This window comes from Anabrus simplex, chromosome 1 (genome assembly GCF_040414725.1).
Source record: "Anabrus simplex isolate iqAnaSimp1 chromosome 1, ASM4041472v1, whole genome shotgun sequence".
NCBI lineage: Eukaryota > Metazoa > Arthropoda > Insecta > Orthoptera > Tettigoniidae > Anabrus > Anabrus simplex.
In genome coordinates, this window is record NC_090265.1 from 157,787,748 (window position 1) to 157,809,858 (window position 22,111).

Consider the following 22,111-nt stretch of genomic DNA (forward strand, 5'->3'; position numbering starts at 1 on the left):
ATAGATGTTCCAAGGATCAGTGTCCACGCCGTACGAGTTGGCTATGCGGTTCGGGTCTCGTAACTGTGAGCTTGCATTCGGGAACAGTGCAGTGAAAGCCCGGACCACCGTCGCTAAATTTAGTGGCTCTTGATTGCGTTCTTTAACTCATAAAAGTGTCTGAATAGGTGAAGTGTAAAATAAATAGCAAAAAGAAAAACTGTTCCCGAATTTTCTCCGCCACATAGAAAACCATACAATGGTGGTGGTGATTACTATTTTAGGAGGAAGAGCAATTAGGCAACCATCCCCTATATACGGTAACACTAATCAGAGAAAAAACATAGAAGGGATACGACATTTTGAAAAGTGAAAGTGTCAGCCAAGGGACACGAAGGGCGTGAAAATGAAAGACTCCCAAGGTCTCGAATGCTCTAATACCGTCGGGGTCGGAAAAGAACAAGAGTTGACCAAGGGAGGTCGGATAGGATAGATGAAAGTGAGGAGCCTCGCACAAGTGGAAGCAATGCCAGGACTCAACTGAAGGCCCCCGTGGTCACCAACCCACGCTCCCAATGTAAGAGCCCCTGGGGCCCCTTTTAGTCACCTCTTACGACAGGCAGGAGATACCGTGGACGTTATTCTACCGCCCCCACCCACAAGGGGAGAAAAGGATGGAATTACAAACTCATAATTTAAGAGCAACAGACATTTTATTTAAGATATTGCGTATCTCATACATGATAAGTATTTTTCAATTATTTATATGTTGGTAGCCCTTCCACTTTGAGAAGCATTCTCTTCACTGCAACTTTCGTGTTTTACTTTAATTTCACATCCACAAATTAAGCAATTCATCTTTGAGTATTAGAATTGGTAATAAAGATAATATAAAATCCGAAATCATCCATACTTTTCTGAAATTCGGGCCTTACGTAACTTCATTCACTTGTCCAACCCTTACCCACCATGACCCACGACTTTAAAGGAAAAGAAAGAAGGAAACACAAGTGCACAGTTAATATTTTGATCTTTTACACAAATATTTATTCAAGACTGAGGGAAAGGAGCAGGTAGGTCTATATACAATATGTACAAACGCACACAAACATATGATTTCTCACCACTCGTTCAGTTTACAATCATAATATTATATTTTAGAGCCTCCGTAGCTCAGAAGGCAGCGCGTCGGCCTCTCACCGCTGGATTCCGTGGTTCAAATCCCGGTCACTCCATATAAAATTTGTGCTAGACAAAGCGGAAGCGGGACAGGTTTCCTCTGGGTACTCAGGCTTTCCCTGTCATCTTTCATTCCAGTGACACTCTGCAATATCATTTCATTTCATCTGTCAGTCATTAATCATTGTCCAGACGAGTGCAACTGGTTTCGGCAGCCGGCTCAAAGCCATCTCCAACACAACATTAAAACGATAATTTTTTCCTCCCGAACGTCTCATCGCACCTCGCCCGCAACTCATCGCAAATCCTAGAAATGCTCTCAACGATATACCACGCTATAGGAGTTGCGGAAGAAACCTCATTGGCGGCTTCATGATAAATAACGGCAGTTTGAAATCCCAGACACCTACGTTCGGTTCTTTTTTCACAATTACAACGTTTAAAATACATAGAATTTCTTCGGGTTGCCCATATAATTTCGTGTGGCTATTTCTAGCCGAGTGCAGCCCTTGTAAGGCAGACCCTCCGATGAGGGTGGGCGGCATCTGCCATGTGTAGGTAACTGCGTGTTATTGTGGTGGAGGATAGTGTTATGTGTGGTGTGTGAGTTGCAGGAATGTTGGGGACAGCACAAACACCCAGCCCCCGGGCCACTGGAATTAACCAATGAAGGTTAAAATCCCCGACCCGACCGGGAATCGAACCCGGGACCCTCTGAACCGAAGGCCAGTACGCTGACCATTCAGCCAACGAGTCGGACGGGTTGCCCATGTGATCATGCGATGGGCAGCCATCGCCACAGTTTGAGGAATTTCCTAACCTTCTGAAGATGATTATGTTGATCTCCTCTGTGAAAAGTTAGATGGAAATAAATGTAGGTATAAATAAACACTAATTCTACGTTCCATCTCATGTTGAAGGCAGCAAGTGGAAATTGGTTTGAACATGCTATTTACCTCGTTTTTTTTCAGTCTTGTACAGCAGATCAACGCTGATGAATTGTTATGTTCACAGCATCCCAGAAGTCCATGCGCGGGCTTCCTCTCAGTGCCTGCCTTAATGATGTCCTTGGCTGCTCGTGGATATGTGCTATGGGTTTTCAACGTGGCTTCTGTGGTTTACCTCGCACGAGCCGCACTCCGTTTCGATGGCGTTGGTAAAATTGAGGTAAATACGCTATAATTAATATATTTCAACATTAATTGACTTACTTCTAAGTTTCGAATGTAAAGGACACACCATGTTTTTTCGTAACTGTATATTAGTGTTTAATACAAAAATAAAGCAATATATTTCCGTGCTATTTGAGATTCTGAAGGTGACCGGGTTAAGACACCGATAAAGAAGAATTATCTAACATAGGTATAAAATTCAGTCTGCTGTGATAAGAATCTAGGGCTGTGAAAAAGAAGCAGCAATCTATAAAGGAGTGAGGCAAGGCTGCAGTTTGTCTCCCTCCTTTCAATGTTTATATAGAGCAGGCAGTAAAGGAATTCAAAGAGGAATTTGGAAAGGGAATCACAATCCAAGGGGAGTAAATTAAAAGCCTGGGATTTGCCGATGATATTGTTACTTTATCTGGGACTGCAGAAGATGTGGAGAAATTGCTGAATGATTTGGATGGAGTCTTGGGTATGGAGAAGGCCTTCAAGATGAAAATAAATAAGTCCAAAACAAAAGTAATGGAGTGCAGTCGAACGAAGTTAAGTGATACAGATAATATTCGATTAGGAAATTAAGTCTTAAAGGAAGTAGATGAATATCGTTAATTGGGTAGTAACATTACTGACGATGGCAGAAGTAAGGAGGACATAAAATGCAGACTAGCACAAGCAAGGAGGGTCTTTCTTAAGAAAAGAAATTTGCTCACTTCAAACATTGATATAGGAATTAGAAAAATGTTTTTGAAGACTTTCGTGTAGAGCGTGGCATTGTTACGAAGTGAAATATGGACGACGACTAGTTCAGGAAGAAAGAGAATAGTTGTTGTTGAGTCATCAGTCCATAGACTGGTTTGATGCAGCTTTCTATGCCGCCATATCCTGTGCTAACCTTTTCATTTCTACGTAACTACTGCATCCTACATCTGCTCTAATCTGCTTGTCATATTCATACCTTGGTCTACCCTTACCGTTCTTACCACCTACACTTTCTTCAAAAACCAACTGGATAAGTCCTGGGTGTCTTAAGATGTGTCCTATCATTCTATCTCTTCTTCTCGTCAAATTTAGCCAAATCGATCTCCTCTCACCAATTCGATTCAGTATCTCTTCATTCGTGACTCGATCTATCCATCTCACCTTCAGCATTCTTCTGTAACACCACATTTCAAAAGCTTCTATTCTCTTTCTTTCTGAGCTAGTTATCGTCCATGTTTCATTTCCATACAATGCCACGCTCCACACGAAAGTCTTCAAAAACATCTTTCTGATTCCGATATCAATGTTTGAAATGAGCAAATTTCTTTTCTTAAGAAAGCTCTTCCTTGCTTGTGCTAGTCTGCATTTTATATCCTCCTTACTTCTGCCATCGTTAGTTATTTTACTACCCAAGTAACAATATTCATCTGCTTCCTTTAAGACTTCATTTCCTAATCTGATATTTCCTACATCGCCTGCCTTCGTTCGACTGCACTACATTACTTTTGTTTTGGAATTATTTATTTTCATCTTGTACTCCTTACCCAAGACTTCATCCATACCATTCAGCAACTTCTCGAGATCTTCTGCAGTCTCAGATAAAATAACAATATCATCGGCAAATCTCAAGGTTTTGATTTGCTCTCCTTGGACTGTGATTCCCTTTCCAAATTTCTCTTTGATTTCCTTTACTGCCTGTTCTATGTAAACATTGAAAAGGAGGGGGACAAACTGCAGCCTTGCCTCACTCCTTTCTGGATTTCTGCTTCTTTTTCAAAGCCCTCGATTCTTATCACTGCAGACTGATTTTTATACAGATTGTAGATAATTCTTCGTTCTCAGTATCTGATCCCTATCATCTTCAGAATCATAAATAGCTTGGTCCAATCAACATTATCGAATGCCTTTTCTAGATCTACGAATGCCATGTACGTGAGCTTGTCCTTCTTGATTTGATCCTCTAAGATCAGACGTAAAGTCAGGATTGCTTCACGTGTTCCTACATTTCTTCTGAAGCCAAACTGATCTTCTCCCAACTCAGCTTCAACTTGTTTTTCCATTCTTCTGTAAATAATACGTGTTAAAATTTTGCAGGCATGAGATACTGAACTAATGGTGCGGTAGTTTTCGCACCTGTCAGCACCGGCTTTCTTGGGAATAGGTATAACAACATTCTGCCGAAAATCGGATGGGACTTCTCATGTCTCATACATCTTGCACACTAAACGAAATAACCTTGCCATGCTGGTTTCTCCTAAGGCAGTCAGTAATTCGGAGGGAATGTCATCAATTCCAGGTGACTTGTTCCTATTTAGGTCGCACACAGCTCTGTCAAACTCTGACCTCAAAATTGGATCTCCCATTTCATGAGCATCAACAGCCTCTTTATGTTCCAGAACCAAATTATCTACATCTTTACCTTGATATAACTGTTGGATATGCTCCTGCCATCTTTCTGCTTTGTCTTCTTTCCCTAGAAGTGACTTTCCACCTGAGCTCTTAATATTCATACACCTAGATTTCCTTTCTCCAAAGGTTTCCTTGATTTTCCTGTATGCAGCATCTACCTTTCCCAAGACCATACAGCCTTCGACATCCTTGCACTTCTCCTTCAGCCATTCTTCCTTAGCTACCTTGCACTTTCTATCCACTTGATTCTTTAATCGCCTGTATTCTTTTCTGCCCTCTTCATTTCTAGCATTCTTGTATTTTCGTCGTTCATCAATCAGGTCTAGTATCTCCTGAGTTATCCACTGATTCTTAGTTGATCTTTTCTTCCTTCCTAACATTTCTTCAGCAGTAATACTGACTTCATTTTTCATAACTCTCTACTCTTCCTCTATAGTGTTTCCTTCAGCCTTTTCATTTAGTCCATGTGCAACATGTTCCTTGAAACAATCCCTCACACTCTTTTCTTTCAACTTGTCTAGATCCCATCTTCTTGCATTCTTTCCTTTCTTCAATTTCTTCAACTTTAGATGGCATTTCATGACCAACAAGTTGTGGTCAGAGTCCACGTCTGCTCCTGGGAAAGTTTTGCAATCCAACACCTGGCTTTTGAATCTCTGCCTAATCATAACGAAGTCTATTTGATACCTTCCAGTGTCCCCAGGTCTCGTCCATGTATACAGCCGTCGTTTGTGGTGTTTGAACCAAGTATTGGCAAGGACTAAATTATGATCAGTGCTGAATTCAACCAGCCGACTTCTTCTTTCCTTCCTTTGTCCCAATCCAAATTCTCCTACTGTACTACCTTCTCTTCCTTGGCCTACCACTGCATTTCAGTCTCCCATCACAATTAGATTCTCGTCACCTTTTACATATTGTATTAAATCTTCTATCTCCTCATATACTCTTTCGATTTCTTCATCATCCGCTGAACTAGTAGGCATACAGACCTGCACTATTGTGGTGGGCATTGGTTTGGTGTCTATCTTGACGAAAATAATTCTTTCACTATGCTGGTCGTAGTAGCTTATCCGCTGCCCTATTTTCTTATTCATTATTAAACCAACTCCTGCATTTGACCTGTTTGATTCTGTGTTGATAATTCGGTAGTCGCCTGACCAAAAATCTCGTTCTTCCTGCCAACGTACTTCACTTATACCAATTACATCTAACTTTAGCCTATCCATCTCCCTTTTCAGATTCTCTAACCTACCACAACGATTCAAACTTCTAACATTCCACGCTCCGACTCGCAGAATGTCAGTATCCATCTTCCTGTTGATCGTGTAGTCCCCACCCGGAGGTCCGAATGGGGGACTAGTTTACCTCCGGAATATTTTACCCGTGAGGAAGCCATCATCGTTACATCATTCATACAGAGAGAGCTGCATGTCCTCGGGAGGTAGTTACGGCTGTAGTTTCCCGTTGCTTTCAGCCGTGTAGCACTATCAACACAGCTAAGCCATGCTGAGTGTTATTACAAGGCCGTATCTGTCAATCATCTAGACTGCCGCCCTTGCAACTACCGAAAAGCTTTTGAAATGTGGTGTTAGAGAAGAATGCTGAAGGTGAGATGGATAGATCGAATCACGAATGAAGATGTACTGAATCGAATTGGAAAGAGGAGATCGATTTGGCTAAATTTGACGAGAAGAAGAGATAGGATGATAGGACACATCTTAAGACACCCAACACTTGTTCTGTTGTTGTTTCTTTGAGGTAAGTGTAGGCGGCAAGAACGGTAGGGGTGGACAAGCAGATTAGAACAGATGTAAGATGCAGCAGTTATGTATAAATGAAAAGGTTAGCACAGGATAGGCTGGCATCTGGAGAGCTGCACCAAACCAGTCTATGGACTGATGCATCAAACGAGTCTATGGACTGATGACTCCAACAACAACATTTCCGTGCTGAAAGTTTTGTTCTCGGTATAGGTTGTGAATACCTATATGTTTGATGTATTGTACACCTGGTGGCCCGCCAACGCCGTACCGTACCTTCTACTGACAAGTGTACCGCATGCACAAATGATAAATGGGATGTGTAATAATAACTGATTTTCACAGGGGAATTACTGCCTGCATGTTACTTTAGCCAGAATATAGAGATAACAACCGAACGACTGTTCGCTTCATGTTTCTCAGCACCACCCGTCATATGCGCCCTCTTGCTTTAGTAAACCTCGTTTTCGAACGCTCAGTAGTAATCTGGTATTTGGTAGAGTAGGGTAGCACTAGAGTTGCTGTCAACATATCGTTAATGGTTGCCGTGTTCAGGAACAACGAATGCACAGACATAATTTTAATCTATGGACAGTCTGGTTGGAATGCAGCCGAAGCTCGCGGACGGTATGTGCAGGAGTTTCCAAATAGCCGCCTGCCTTCTATACACGTATTTCGTCAAACAGAATTGCAATTACGAGCTAATGGATCTTTCAAAGCATATACAAGTAATTTTTTGGTAGAATGGAATATCTGTACCTAAAATTAATAAGTTATTAAATATTATTTTATGTTTTTTGGTGTATTTACAAATGCACCCTGTTAAAGAACGTCTGTAGTAAAATGACTACTATTTGTTTTATGTCCGAAATACAGCACGTAGTAGCGCTCCTTTGTAAGCCACTGATAAGGCATCCTGTTCATGATTAGTGCAGGCGGACACTTCTAAGTACAAAGTACGGGGATGGAGGACCGCCTGGTACATATACACTTATATTATCATTATTTATTTCGTATTGTAATTGTTCGCTAAATAGTCAAAATAAATAAAACTCGAGCTCCAGATTGTCTCTGAATAAATGTATAGAGCTCTTGTTATATCAGTAGGAATAAGGATAATAATGCAAATCAAAATTTTGGATTTTCCATGTCACGTTTCAGAAAACCATTTATAGTATTTTATAGCATTATATATAAAATATCATGATAATAATAATAATAATAATAATAATAATAATAATAATAATAATAATAATAATAATAATAATAATAATAATAATAATAATACCTTCTTCTTCTCTTACCTCTTCCCCCACATTCTGGTGGGGGTCGTGGGTGCGATCTGTGTCGCACATGTGGGCTTGGCCCTGTTTTATATCCGAGTGCCCTTCCTGAGGTCAATACTATGTGGATGGACTGCAAAATTGTAAAAACATCGTATTAAAACAGCAGTACATGTTTCGGCCTTTCTAGGCCGTCTTCAGCTGTCTAGGAATAACTTTAACTTGAAATTAATGTATTGGAAATTGCAAAACATGAGTAAAATTTACATTGATATGATGTATGTAGTCCGCCTCTGTGCTGTAGTGATTAGCGTGATTAGCTGCCACCTCCGGAGGCCCGGGTTCGATTCCCGGCTCTGCCACGAAATTTGAAAAGTGGTACGAGGGCTGGAACGGGGTCCACTCAGCCTCGGGAGGTCAACTGAGTAGAGGTGGGTTCGATTCCCACCTCAGCCATCCTGGAAGTGGTTTTCCGTGGTTTCCCACTTCTCATCCAGGCGAATGCCGGGATGGTACCTAACTTAGGGCCACGGCCGCTTCCTTCCCTCTTCCTTGCCTATCCCTTCCAATCTTCCCATCCCTCCACAAGGCTCCTGTTCAGCATAGCAGGTGAGGCCACCTGGGCGGGGTACTGGTCATACTCCCCAGTTGTATCCCCCGACCAAGAGTCTGAAACACCAGGACACTGCCCTTGCGGCGGTAGAGGTGAAATCCCTCGCTAAGTCCGAGGGAAAAGCCGAACCTGGAGGGTAAACAGATGATGATGATGATGATGATGATGTATGTATGTATGTATGTATGTATGTATGTATGTATGTATGTATGTATGTATGTATGTATGTATGTATGTATGTATGTATGTATGTATGTATGTATGTATGTATGTATGTATGTATGTATGTATGTATGTATGTATGTATGTATGTATGTATGTATGTATGTATGTATGTATGTATGTATGTATGTATGTATGTATGTATGTATGTATGTATGTATGTATGTATGTATGTATGTATGTATGTATGTATGTATGTATGTATGTATGTGTGTTGAACCCTTTGGTCCATATTGAGGGATACCTACCTTCCTTACCTATCAGCAAAGTTCATGAGATCTGTCTCTTGGGTCGTATCGGGTTCTTCGTCACTTGCTGAGGTAAAGGTAGGGTTCAGTAATTCTAATCTATCTACTGGAATGAAAGGTCTGTTTAAAAGATTCCTATTTATTCAGGAAATTCTGAAGCAATCTGATATGTCAACGGTATCATAGAAGTCAATTGTGTCCACTGGACACCACAATCATTTTACATAAACGTCAGAACACTGGTGTGAGACTTTAACGTAACTGCCTGATGGGCATTCTTACTAGAAACCATTGTCTCAATTATTAATTATTTAAGAAAGGAAAGTCTGGAGATCCTTAAATTCGGCTTCCATGTGAGACCACATGCACCATCATAGTGATTCGTTATGGTCCAGCCCTCGTAACACGAACTCTGGACTCTGGGTATAATTAAGGCAGTCCAACTGGTGTGTGCCACACAGTGGTTCTACGGCATGAACCCTTAATTGAATCGATGTGACCTGCGTCTATGTCATGGACCGACATCTAATCTTCTAAGTTACTTTAAAGTCATCGTGGATGATGACCGCAAGGAAATGATGCTACAATGGCATATGGCCCTAATCCAAGTCACTGAGGTTGATGACCCCCTGACCATCCAAGTTTCTAGGCTGAAGGCTAAACACAATTAAGTTACATCGGTTGATGACCAAAGTTTCCACTTTACTATCCCCAGCACATTCACTGCTCAATCAATCAAAGTTCAATAATTTCAACAATAGCAATGCTCACAAACTTTGTGGCAGTAAAATCCATTTCCTTCGGATATGTCCCCTTAAACGTTACTTTATATTTTAATATGCCCCCAGAAAAACAAACTAAAATTTCCAGAATGCATCTCCAAGTTATTCGCTTGATTAAAGTTATTTCAAAATGCGGTTTCACTGAATTTAATAATTAAATAAATTTAAATGATTTAGCGAAATGTTAAAGAACCGTAAATTTTATCTCCGCGGACTCTGGTTTCTTCACAAATTTCTACGCAGCTGTGATGTGAATTCAATCTTATGTTATTTATCTGGCTGGAAAAGATTTGTTACATAATTCATGTCCAGTTATATATCTTGTCTCATGATTTCACACTTTAAAATCTAATCTAGTCCTAACCGTTATTAACACTTGGATATCCTATGAATCTACGTACAAACCAAACAACTCGCCATATAATTACGATGTCATATCTCGTCATTACCATTTATGAATTTTGCACACCCCTCACAGACAAACCGATCAATCACAACCATCGCTCTATATTTTGGACAACCCTGAATTTGGTTACTCTGTTCCTTATACTCGAAGTTCATGGTTTCAAATGTTCAATACGTCCCCAATTAAACAAATTTTACAGTATTTCACAATACTCAGATCATTACCGGCTATGAATTTCAACTAAATCCAGCATTTTAACGTTTTCCCTGGCCGAGAATACAGTACAATCTCAATTCCACGTCTGTCCCGTTATCACAGCTGAGGCCTCTCGCCCCCAAGTTCGCTTGGCAGTTACATGAAATACCTGGTTTATTCCAGCTGACTGGCTTTTCAAAATGCTCCCTTTAAACTCTGCCGACAAATTTATACAAATACGATATTCTAACCAACAAAATGCACAGATTAAGCTTCAAGATGCCCACGCTAATTATACGCGTCGCCAATTAATACCGCTATGGATTTCTATGAATTTCTTTCCATTCCCAACATTATAAAATATACCTCGGGCTATCGTGTCCCGGCTTCAATGACAGGACTCTAACCTGATTCGCACATCTCATCTCAACTCATATAAAACATTCCTCGGGCTTCCGTGTCCCGGCTTCAATGACAGGTCCAACCTGATTCACAAATCTCATATCAACAAAGTAACCTCTGTTTCCCAGCTCCACAATTATCATCGACAAAGAACTGGAATAAAATCCTCACTAGAAATCTCGACGTCTAACATCGCAGAATGCATTAATCATGAATAACTTCGCATAAAGCATATCGTATTTAATAACTTGATTTTTACGAGAAAATGACTGAAACATTCTACTAGATCTTTTATTGTCAGTCAGACACAGTTTAAAATGGGCCTAGAAAAACGTTTCTCTCCGTGACCAAATTCATCACCCTAGGTTCTCACCCGACAGCGCGCCTCCACTCGATTGAAAATGAGTAACCATGGATTATTATTATTAACGTCAAATTGCAGACAGAAAAATTTTACGTCGAATGAACATCTTAATTTGGCATCACAAAATATAGGCAGTGCACTCACACGGATGACGATCTACATTGGACGTGATATCACTTCGAAACCCTATTCAATAACTGTTACAACATTATACGGCACTCGCAAGACTTCAAACATTTATCCAAGTGGGAAATAAAACAAATGACTCTTTTAGTCGTACTCTCACATTTACAAAACTTAGTAGAGGTGACCACTGCGTCGTATATCCTCATTCAAATACACTTTTAGAGATCATGAGACAAGATATAAGAGGTAGTAAGATGGAAAGTCACCTACCTCATGTAGTCACACCAGTGTTCGTCATAAGGCTCACCTGCGACCCTGGCATTTTATTTAGCCATTTTTACATTCATGGCTTTACAAACCATTATGTTTCTTCAGGTTTCCTGGAATAAAGCATAAAAATAAAGAAAATACCCTTCACTTGTTTGCTGAGCGCACACGATGGACTATAATTATTTCGGCACACGAATTACTTAATCACATTAAAATTTATTCAGTACTTTGACCGTCCTATCTGGTACAATTATTTCACTCAAGAAAACTATCTCCTGATGGAGACAAGACCTAGCCACACTGGCTGAAATCTGCAGTTGAACTCAGTCTACTTTCGTTGTTTGATTTCGCAGAGCAGCTCAACAATTTTTCGTCCGCTTTGTATCACAAATGCCGGAGAAGGAGACTTCGTCATGGCGTCCCTTCATATTTATAGCAGTTACCCCCTCTCTTCGGATATCTCCCTTTGCCGCCAAGAAAATTTCTATAAATTTTCTGACTTACCTAAACTGTAATTTCAAGAGTTTTGAAAGTGACTACATGCTTGCTACATTTCTGGCGGTAGTGTTCATGGACATTTAAAATTTTTACGGGTTCGATTTGTGAGATGATTGACCTCCTTTGATAGGCACTATATTTTTTGACTTGGCTTGGTTCACGCCATGTACATGCGCTTTGAAATAGTTCACAAAAATGACTTGAGATTCTTCCGCCGTTGACACGTGTGGCTGACGTTACGTACCCCAGAGCGTGGGACCGAAGGTAATCACTCCCTCGTCACGTGTCAAATCCATGCTATCAAGAATCCAACTTTTAAATGATTGTCGATTTATGCATAATGTTCTTAGGGCACAAAGGTCATGGGTTCAATGTATGTATGTATGTATGTATGTATGTTTAGTCTTCGGCCCGAAGGCTGGTTGGATCCTCAACAGTTTCGCCATCAGCTGCCATAGATGGCCTAGGCATCACTGAAGAGGCGTACTAGGGAGATGAGGAGTGAGGTAGTTTCCCGTTGCTTTCCTCACCGAGCCAGAAGTTGCTATTGCATATCAGTCTGCCAAGCCCACTGAAATGCATGCACCAACTGACCCTATGAGCAATATTTTCACACCATTCATAACAGGGACTGGCTGCGTAAGGAATGGCATTACTAGCATCACTCATACCTCAGTCACTTTCATTTTGTCAAAGCCAAGGATAAAGCTGAGACACATCAATGAAAGTAACAAGATTGCTCTAGCCCATACCAGAAGACATAGTGCACTGTAAACACTAGGTCCCGCCAGCAAAGGCATATTGATATGATAAAAATAAAATGAGTGCGCACTAAAACATCATTAGATGAACGAGTCGATTCATGTAGTATGATGAAGTCAGAATGGGTCTAACATTGAGCAGTTTTATGTAATAAATTACAATGGTAATGAAATTACGAGTTTCTTCTGTTCCTTCAAATTTGTTTCACATAAAAATGTTGACAGCTAATTCATTAAAATCGTTCACTCTGCAGTCTGGCTGGCATTAAAATTAATTTAATCTACATTTGTAAACTCTAACATTTCAGAAGTTCTTATATGAAGTCGAACAACAAATTTAATGAATTTAGCTGTCAATATTTTTACGAGAAACACACTTTAAGGAACATAAGAAACTTTTAATCTCATTACCACTGTACGAGGTTTGTCCGGAAAATACGTATAAAAGTTGAATAATAACTTTATTTGACTATTATTCAGGTATTACAATATGGTCTCCTTCAAAGTACTCTCCCTGAGACAAGATGCACTTCTGCCAACGCCGTTTCCACTGTTGATAACATTGTTGAAAGTCTTCAGTTGTGATGCTGTTCAGTTGCCGTGTCGTTTCTCCCTTGATGGCTTCCACATCACCCAAGTGCCGCCCCCGAAGCACCATTTTGCATTTCGGGAACAGGAAGAAGTCACAAGGGGCTAAATCGGGTGAATAAGGCGGGTGGTCTGTCACGGTGATTGAGCTTCGGGCCAAAAACTCACGCACAACGAGCGACGTGTGAGCGGGCGCATTGTCGTGATGAAGGATCCACCTGCCTCCTTGTGCCAAATCCGGTCGAACTCGGGCCACACGAGCTCTGAGACTTGATGTTGATGCGCTGTTCCTCAATCAGAGAGAGCTCCATACCGACGGCAGGTGAAAACGGGGAACTTTCAACAAGCAGCCGCACACTGCTACTGACACGCAGAGCTCTCCGACTCGAACTGAGCGTTGAGAAGATTGGCGACAACAGCAGTGCCACCTGGCGGCGCCTCCGCGATACGTGATACGTCACCCCGACAGATTTATACGTATTTTCCGGACAAACCTCGTATTCATTACACAAAACTGCTCAATGTTAGACTCATTCTGACTTCATCATATTACATCAAGCGACTCTTTCAACTAATGATGTTTTAGCACGCACTCATTTTATTTTGATATCCTATGGATGTAAATTTTACTCAAGATTTGCAATTTACACTACATCAATTTTAAGTTAAAGTTATTTCTAGACAGCTGAGGATGGCCTAATAAAGCCGAAACATGTACTGTTGTTTTAATAGGATGTTTTTACAGTTTTGAATTGTAAATACATTTGTATTTATTGACTAGGTGGAACAAGTATAATAGTAATTTCGGCTAATAAATGTGAGATTTCTGAAATGAAAAATCACATTCCTTTGGTTCGGATCCCATGTCCCGTGATTATAAGAACGAGATAAGCAGTTTTTAAAAACTACAAGTTCCCGTCTTTCTACACATCAAATTCTCTCTATATTTTTAAAATATATTCTGGAATTTGAGCATTTGTTCAGTGGATTAATGGATTGTCTTTTGTTACCTGTACTTGTAGGAAAGATCGTCTCAAGGATCATCCATCATCAGTGGCATGTATCAAGATCCCATTGACTCCGTTTCACAGTAAGTATAATGTAGTGTCTTCCTTACTATTTTAAGCTATGCCATACGACTCTCTTTCGAGTGACATCCATTACCATCATCATCATCATCTGTTTACCCTCTAGGTTCGGTTTTTCCCTCGGACTTAGCGAGGGATCCCACCTCTACCGCCGCAAGGGCAGTGTCCTGGAGCTTCAGACTCTTGGTCGGGGGATACAACTGGGGAGTATGACCAGTACCTCGCCCAGGCGGCCTCACCTGCTATGCTGAACAGGGGCCTTAAGATTGGAAGGGATAGGCAAGGAATAGGGAAGGAAGCGGCCGTGGCCTTAAGTTAGGTACCATCCCGGCATTCGCCTGGAGGAGAAGTGGGAAACCACGGAAAACCACTTCCAGGATGGCTGAGGTGGGAATCGAACCCACCTCTACTCAGTTGACCTCCCGAGGCTGAGTGGACCCCGTTCCAGCCCTCGTACCACTTTTCAAATTTCGTGGCAGAGCCGGGAATCGAACCCGGGCCTCCGGGGGTGGCAGCTAATCACGCTAACCACTACACCACAGAGGCGGACGACATCCATTATCGATAACACTAAAATGCTTAACCCGACATATCTACAGTAGGTAATATTTTACGTCATTATGAAAATCAATCAGTAAATGATGTTGCTAAGGGGAGACATGCGCGAAAATTCATTGATTTCAATTCTTTGTAACATGGACACTATCTGAGTTACAATCATAAAACTTTGCACACATTAAAATAGATTATTGTTAGGTATAAAAATTAATTAATTTAGGTAAAATGTTTTTGGAAAGAGTTTTTTTTTTCAAATTTGATTTTTGGTCATACAGAAGTACCTTTTCCTCAGCATCGCTGAGATCCTGGACCTTGTAATACTTTTTTAGTGATTTTTAAGTCCTTTATGATTTGATGCCCGCAGGCATTTTTAATTTCACGCCTATTTTTTAAAATTAACTTTTCAATTTAAAAAGTTCGAAACAAATATATATATTAAACTATGAAGTCTATAAAATTACACATTCTGTAATTCCCTTGCAAGCAAATGTGTGATAGTGTTTAGCCTGCCTTTCTATGAAGTTTTAGATTGTTATATTTCCATTTCAATTTTTTTGGCCTCAGCCTGCTAATGTGTCGGCTGTCGGCTCCATCAGAATAACAGAGTTACGTCCTATTGATTGTGCGCTCTGTGGTCAAACGTATACTGTGTTTCAGTACGCTGTTCTGATGAATTTAAATTAAAGACAAGCGCACGTAGATGCAATGAAACGAAAATGATAAAAGTGGGGTGAGAAGCAGCTGTGATTGGTTGAAATTCCTAATTTTCTTATAAAGAACTGGTTACTGAATCGTGATCAAAATATGCAATGTTTTATGCAGGTTTGTCACACAAGCTACTAACCTTATATAAGAATTAACAGAAGCTATTGGACGAAAAGTGTATTATAGTATCTTGAATTAAACTTACTAAATATTTTTCTTATCGAGCGAGTTGGCCGTACGGTTAGGGGCGCAAAGCTGTGGGCTTGCATCCGGGAGATAGTGGGTTCGAACCCCGGTGTCAGCAGCCCTGAATATGGTTTCCCGTAATTTCCCATTTTCACACCAGGCATTTATATATACAGCGTGTACCAAAACTCGATGTTAAAAAATTTAGGAATGGATTCCTCACATAGAGAGAAGAAAAAAAGATTAAGACCATATGGGGTTCGGAAACCTGTACTTACAGATGTATTCAAGCTTTGTGACACAGATTAATGTCAGTAATAATTTACAGGTCCTGCTTACTGCAAAAAAAATTTCGAGACACCGGTTACAATGTTCTACCTGTGGGGACACGTTAAATCTCTCGTGTATGCGACTCCTGTTCCTGCTGAAGCAACTTGACGTGAGTGTATTGTGACAACCTATCAGGCAGTACGTACTATACAGGCATGTTTGACCGCGGGCGTAACTCCATGTGACGACGAGCGGAGGCTTGTATTCAAGCTGAAGGTCGTCACTTTGAACATTTCCTCTGATACATGCTTGAAGTATTTCAGCTGCCGTTACAGACGTACGTTATAAATGTACAAAATTTTGAGTAAATCTGTAAGTATACGTTTCCGAACCCTTGTTGTCATAATCTTTTTTTTTTCTTTCCTCTATGTGAGAAATCCATTCCTAAATTTTTGTCGTCGAGTTTTGATACACCTTGTATATTACACCGCACATTCAAACATCACCGATATAGTTGGCTCAGGAAAGACAGGTGGCCATAAACGTAGGCCAAATCCACCGGAAAAAAGGACAAAGAAGAATAAGGCAGGATCCCACATCTACGGCCTCAAGGGCAGTGCCCTGGAGCTTCAGACTCTTGGTCGGGGGATACAACTGGGGAGTTTGACCAGTACCTCGCCCAGGCGGCCTCACCTGCTATGGTGAACAGGGGCCTTGTAGGGGGATGGGTAGATTGGAAGGGATAGGCAAGGATGAGGGAAGGAAGCGGCCGTGGCCTTAAGTTAGGTACCATCCCGGCATTCGCCTGGAGGTGAAGTGGGAAACCACGGAAAACCACTTCGAGGATGGCTGAGGTGGGAATCGAGCGCACCTCTACTCTGTTGACCTCCCGAGGCTGAGTGGACCCCGTTCCAGCCCTCGTACCACTTTTCAAATTTCGTGGCAGAGCCGGGAATCGAACCCGGACCTCCGGGGGTGGCAGCTAATCACGCTAACCACTACACCACAGAGGCAAGAATAATAATAATAATACTTGTTTAAAATAAGAAATCAAACACTCTAATTCCGCAAACCATAAATTTTAGTTCGGTAAACGTACTTTACAAGAGATTATAAAATAAACTCTAAGAATGTCGATGTTCAACCTGCACGTATTTTAGGAGAAGCACAGGTAGATAATTATTAACTACATTCAGAATAATAAAGGGAAAAGTTCAAACTCTTCGCAGAATGAAAATATCGGCAAAAAAGAAAGAGAAGGACTACGAAGGCTGTGAAATAAAAGCATATCTTAGCTTCTCAAAGAAAACACATTCGCATTCGAAAGAGAACAACGCACTCTCTGCAGCTCTTGAGATGGTTTACTGTGCTTTCTGATTTTCATACCAGGCAAATGCTGGGGCTGTTCCTTAGTTACGGCCGCGGCCGTTTCTTCTCACTCCTAGTCCTTAAGACCTATCTCGGTGTGATGTAAGGCAACATTAAAAAAAAAAGGGAACAAGACTTGAGCAAGGAAGGTCGGATAGGAAAGATTAATGTTAGGAACTAGCAGGTATAGGTGGCAGCAACGCCTGCAGGGGTTGATGGTCACCACATATGCACCCTGGATAATCGCCCCTACTAGCCACCACTTTCGACATATATAAAGTACATGGATAGACTGTGTGCCCTTACTCACAGGGCAAACATTTTAAGACTAAGACTGGGAAAGCAATGATCATGGACTTAAATATGGTACAACCTTTGCCTGGTGTGAAAATGGGAAACCACAGACAAACCATCTTCAGGGTTACCGACAGAAGAATTCGAACCCACTATCTCCCGAATGAAAGCTTACAGTTACATTCCAGGACTGCTTAGTGAAGTAAACTGATATATATTCGCGCACTCGGGCGTCGCAGCGCGACTCTTCACATGCCAGCAATAAAAAAACATCTCTCATAAAAGTTCGTCCTGCGAGTATATCCGGCAGAAAAAAAAGACGTTGAAGAGTGGCAATATGGCAACACTGTAACCGCATGTAGGATAACTACCTCTGTCAGCACATATTAGTAATTTACTAAAGGATGTAAAGGAAAGTGCATATAAGTCTCTGGTAAGACCCCAACTAGACTATGGTTCCAGTGTATGGGACCCTCACCAGGATTACCTGATTCAAGTACTGGAAAAAATCCAAAGAAAAGCAGCTCGATTTGTTCTGGGTGATTTCCGACAAAAGAGTAGCGTTACAAAAATGTTGCAATGTTTGGGTTGGGAAGAATTGAGAGAAAGAAGAAGAGCTGCTCGACTAAGTGGTATGTTCCGAGCTGTCAGCGGAGAGATGGCGTGGAATGACATTAGTAGACGAATAAGTTTGAATGGCATTTATAAAAGTAGGAAAGATCACAATATGAAGATAAAGTTGGAATTCAAGAGGACAAACTGGGGCAAATATTCAGTTATAGGAAGGGGAGTTAGGGATTGGAATAACTTACCAAGGGAGATGTTCAATAAATTTCCAATTTCTTTGAAATCATTTAGGAAAAGGCTAGGAAAGCAACAGATAGGGAATCTGCCACCTGGGCGACTGCCCTAAATGCAGATCAGTATTGATTGATTGATTGATTGATTGATTGATTGATTGATTGATAGTCGCGCTGTACAGTTGGTGCAGTGGATAGCGTTTTGTGTTAGCATGCAGGAGGTCGTGGGGTCCATCCTGGGTTGAGGCGTATGCTTTTTATTTCGTAAATGTAGTCCAGGTCCGCGTCTGTGGTTTAGTGGTTAGCTGCCACCTCCGGAGGCCCAGGTTCGATTCCCGGCTCTGCCACGAAATTTGAAAAGTGGTACGAGGGCTGGAACGGGGTCCACTCAGCCTCGGAAGGTCAACTGAGCAGAGGGGTTTCGTTTCCCTCCTCAGCCATACTGGAAGTGGTTTTCCGTGGTTTCTCACTTCTCCTCCAGGCAAATGCCGGGATGGTACCTAACTTAACGCCACGGCCGCTTCCTTGTCTATCCCTTTCAATCTTCCCATCCCTCCGCAAGCCCCTGTTCATCATGGCAGGTGAGGCCGCCTGGGCGAGGTACTGGTCCTCCTCCCCAGTTGTATCTCGTACCCAAAGTCTGAAACTCCAGGACACTGCCCTTGAGGCCGTAGATGTGGGATCCGTTGCTGAGTCCGAGGGAAAAACCTACCCTGGAGGGTAAACAGACTAAGAAAGAAAGAAATGTAGTCCAGGTGGTATGGCATCTGGCATCTTAATCGTCAACAGCGATTTCAGCGGGTCCTCTAAGTAACATTTGCACTTACATACTACGATCCTAGAAATGGACGAACAGTCGTTTTCATTGGTCAGCTTTGAAAGACGCCCTTTCCACGTCGTGGGCGTGAATTTATTTACGAAATTTAAAACATGTCCGCCTCTGTGGTGTAGTGGTTAGTGTGATTAGTAGCCACCCCCGGAGGCGCTGGTTCGATTCCCGCCTCTGTCACGTAATTTGAAAAGTGGTACGAGGGCTGGAACGGGGTCCACTCAGCCTCGGGAGGTCAACTGAGTAGAGGTGTGTTCGATTCCCACCTCAGCCATCCTAAAGTGGTTTTCCGTGGTTTCTCACCTCCTCCAAGCAAATGCCGGAATGGTACCTAATTTAAGGACACGGCCGCTTCCTTCCCTCTTCCTTGTCTATCCCTTCCCATAATCCCATCCCCCTGCAAGGCCCCTGTTCAGCACAGCAGGTGAGACCGCCTGGGCGAGGTACTGGTCATCCTCCCCTGTTGTATCGCCCGACCAAGAGGCTGAAGCTCCAGGACACTGCCCTTGAGGCAGTAGAGGTGGGATCCCTCGCTGAGTCCGAGGGAAAAAGCCGACCCTGGAGGGTAAGCAGATTAAGAAAGAAAGAAATAAAAACCATACGCCTCAACGCAGGATCGACCCTTCGACCTCCTGCATGCTAACCCAAAACTCTATCCAGTGCACCAACTGTACAGCACGATTATTGCATCCTGACAGAGGTAGTTACCCTACATGTGGTTACAGTGTTGCCAGATTGAACAGGTGCTTTTCGTGCACGCAAGGCTGTCGGTCAATTTGTGACCTTCACATCCCTATTATAGTTGGTTGTCTTCCACCTAATACATCGTCTCGTTTTATACGTGGTTAACAGTCGATCCATGGAAAAACGTAATTCTGGGTATTACTGTATTTCAAGGTACATTTCTGTGATTGATATGTTATTTTACTGTTGTAGGCACAACATGGGTTACCAACCGACGGAATACGCTACACCTGAAAGAGGACCAGAAACGGATGGCAACACCTGGTCCATTCAATCCCCGCACGTTGGAAGTAATTTACGTGATAACCCTTGGAACTTCCCGGCACCTGCCCACGATCACAAACCGTACGTCCGTGATCATCCACCACTTACCAGAGAACGTCAGCAGCCACCCGCTTGGGACAGACAGCCAACCGCGTGGGATCGCCGGCCACTCGGCAGGGAGCACCATATGCCTCGAGTTATACCTGTACGTACTCCTCAGGTGCCTCCACCTCCGGGTCCTCCTCCATCGTACATTCCCGACCCAGATTACGATGATTACGAAGACGATGGAAGGAACCCTTCGCGACAAAGAAAGAAATTCGAACCTCGTCCATTCGACGAAATTCCGCGTCGATCTGCTCTGAAGAAACATCGAAGTAAGGATCATATTGGACGGACTGCATTTTAATCATACACGAGTAACTCAGCATAGGACTGAGGGTAGTGGTTCCAGCTGAGACAACAGATCTATCAATCTCTTGTACATTGTAGGTAGGCAATGGCTGTTAAAATAATAACAGTGATAAAAAGGTTTTGATTGATGATTTCTTGACTCGGGAAATTCGACGTAATCTTATACTGTCCTAATAATGGAGAATTATTAGAATAAGTACGGTCCAGTTCCTTGAAAGAATAGTTAGCGTAACAACCTTCGATTGAGAATGCCCTGGGTTCGACTCCCTGCCAGGTTGAGGATTTATAGCAGCGTCTGGTTAATTCCCCTGGCTTGGGAGCTAGATATTTGAGTTACCTTAATACACATCTCTTAATTTACACGAAAATTCATTTCACGACAGAAGGGAGTAAATGAGAATCAATGCCCTTTTTAATGGTCCTTTTCTTTAAAAAACATTTGAATTGCGACTTTAGAAAAGAATTCCTTTCGCCCCATGCAGATAAGAACTAGCTAGAATAAAGCTGAAAATAAGATAGTATTTGTTCAAAATAAATTGGAAATACTTAACAATAAATATATAAATGTACACGTTAAGACATGAGATGGCTCAAAGTCAGCAATCATTTAAAAAACTCAGTCAATCAATAATTACTGTTTTGTAACGTATGTTATTGTACTAGTAATGAACAGTTAAAGTATCGCTGATTTCAGGAAAGTAGCCTTCTGGTAGTGAAGATATCTTATCTATGAATATTTTATAACATTACTTCGTAGAAGTAAATTATGGTGCTCTATGGAAATAAAAAACAGGCCATTAATTTATCTATAAATGTTATTGGTTTACATCCTCTGAGGATTTATTTGTTATGTATTTCATAATGTAATTTCTACTGATAAATCAAATCCCAAATAATACCATTATATTTTTCTAGTTGTTTCATTACATACATAAAAAGTTAAGCTATTGAAATCAATCAAAAGCGCCTCTTCAGCATATTTCTATTGTTATAAAAATGTTGTATAATTATAACCCTTAATCCCTTCAAGTATTTATTTTTAAATAAGTCATCTCTTAAATATAGCGAAAGCCATGAGAATAACCTTCACAACAGCAGGAGAACTGCGGTGGCATCTTCAGTAACAGTGTTATGAATAATGATCATCTTATCATGGCAGGGCTGTGTGAAAGGGCAACTTACCTAAGAGGCAAGCAGTATAATTTATATATTGTATGTATTGTTGGGAGATCAGAAGAATGCACATGCCCGGTGAGGCACGGGGCGAAGGGGTTTTCACCAGCAGGGCCAGTGACGCAATGGTTACCATAGCAACTCCGCTACTACCCAGGCGACTTTATATTATCTTCTACTGGCAGCTCTTCGCT

The 22,111-nt window shown here is 41.6% G+C and overlaps 1 protein-coding gene across 1 annotated transcript in view; it reads left to right on the plus strand.

Moving 5' to 3' along the window:
• Positions 1-21,648, plus strand: part of LOC136863327 (uncharacterized) — an 89,626-nt gene extending 67,978 nt beyond the window's left edge. Inside the window, exons 5-7 of the mRNA XM_068225751.1 lie at positions 2,173-2,325; positions 14,247-14,314; positions 20,259-21,648. Of these exons, the coding sequence (XP_068081852.1) occupies positions 2,173-2,325; positions 14,247-14,314; positions 20,259-20,739 (702 nt within the window). The 3' untranslated portion in view covers positions 20,740-21,648. The remainder of the gene's footprint in view (positions 1-2,172; positions 2,326-14,246; positions 14,315-20,258) is intronic.
• The last annotated feature ends 463 nt before the right edge of the window (positions 21,649-22,111 follow it).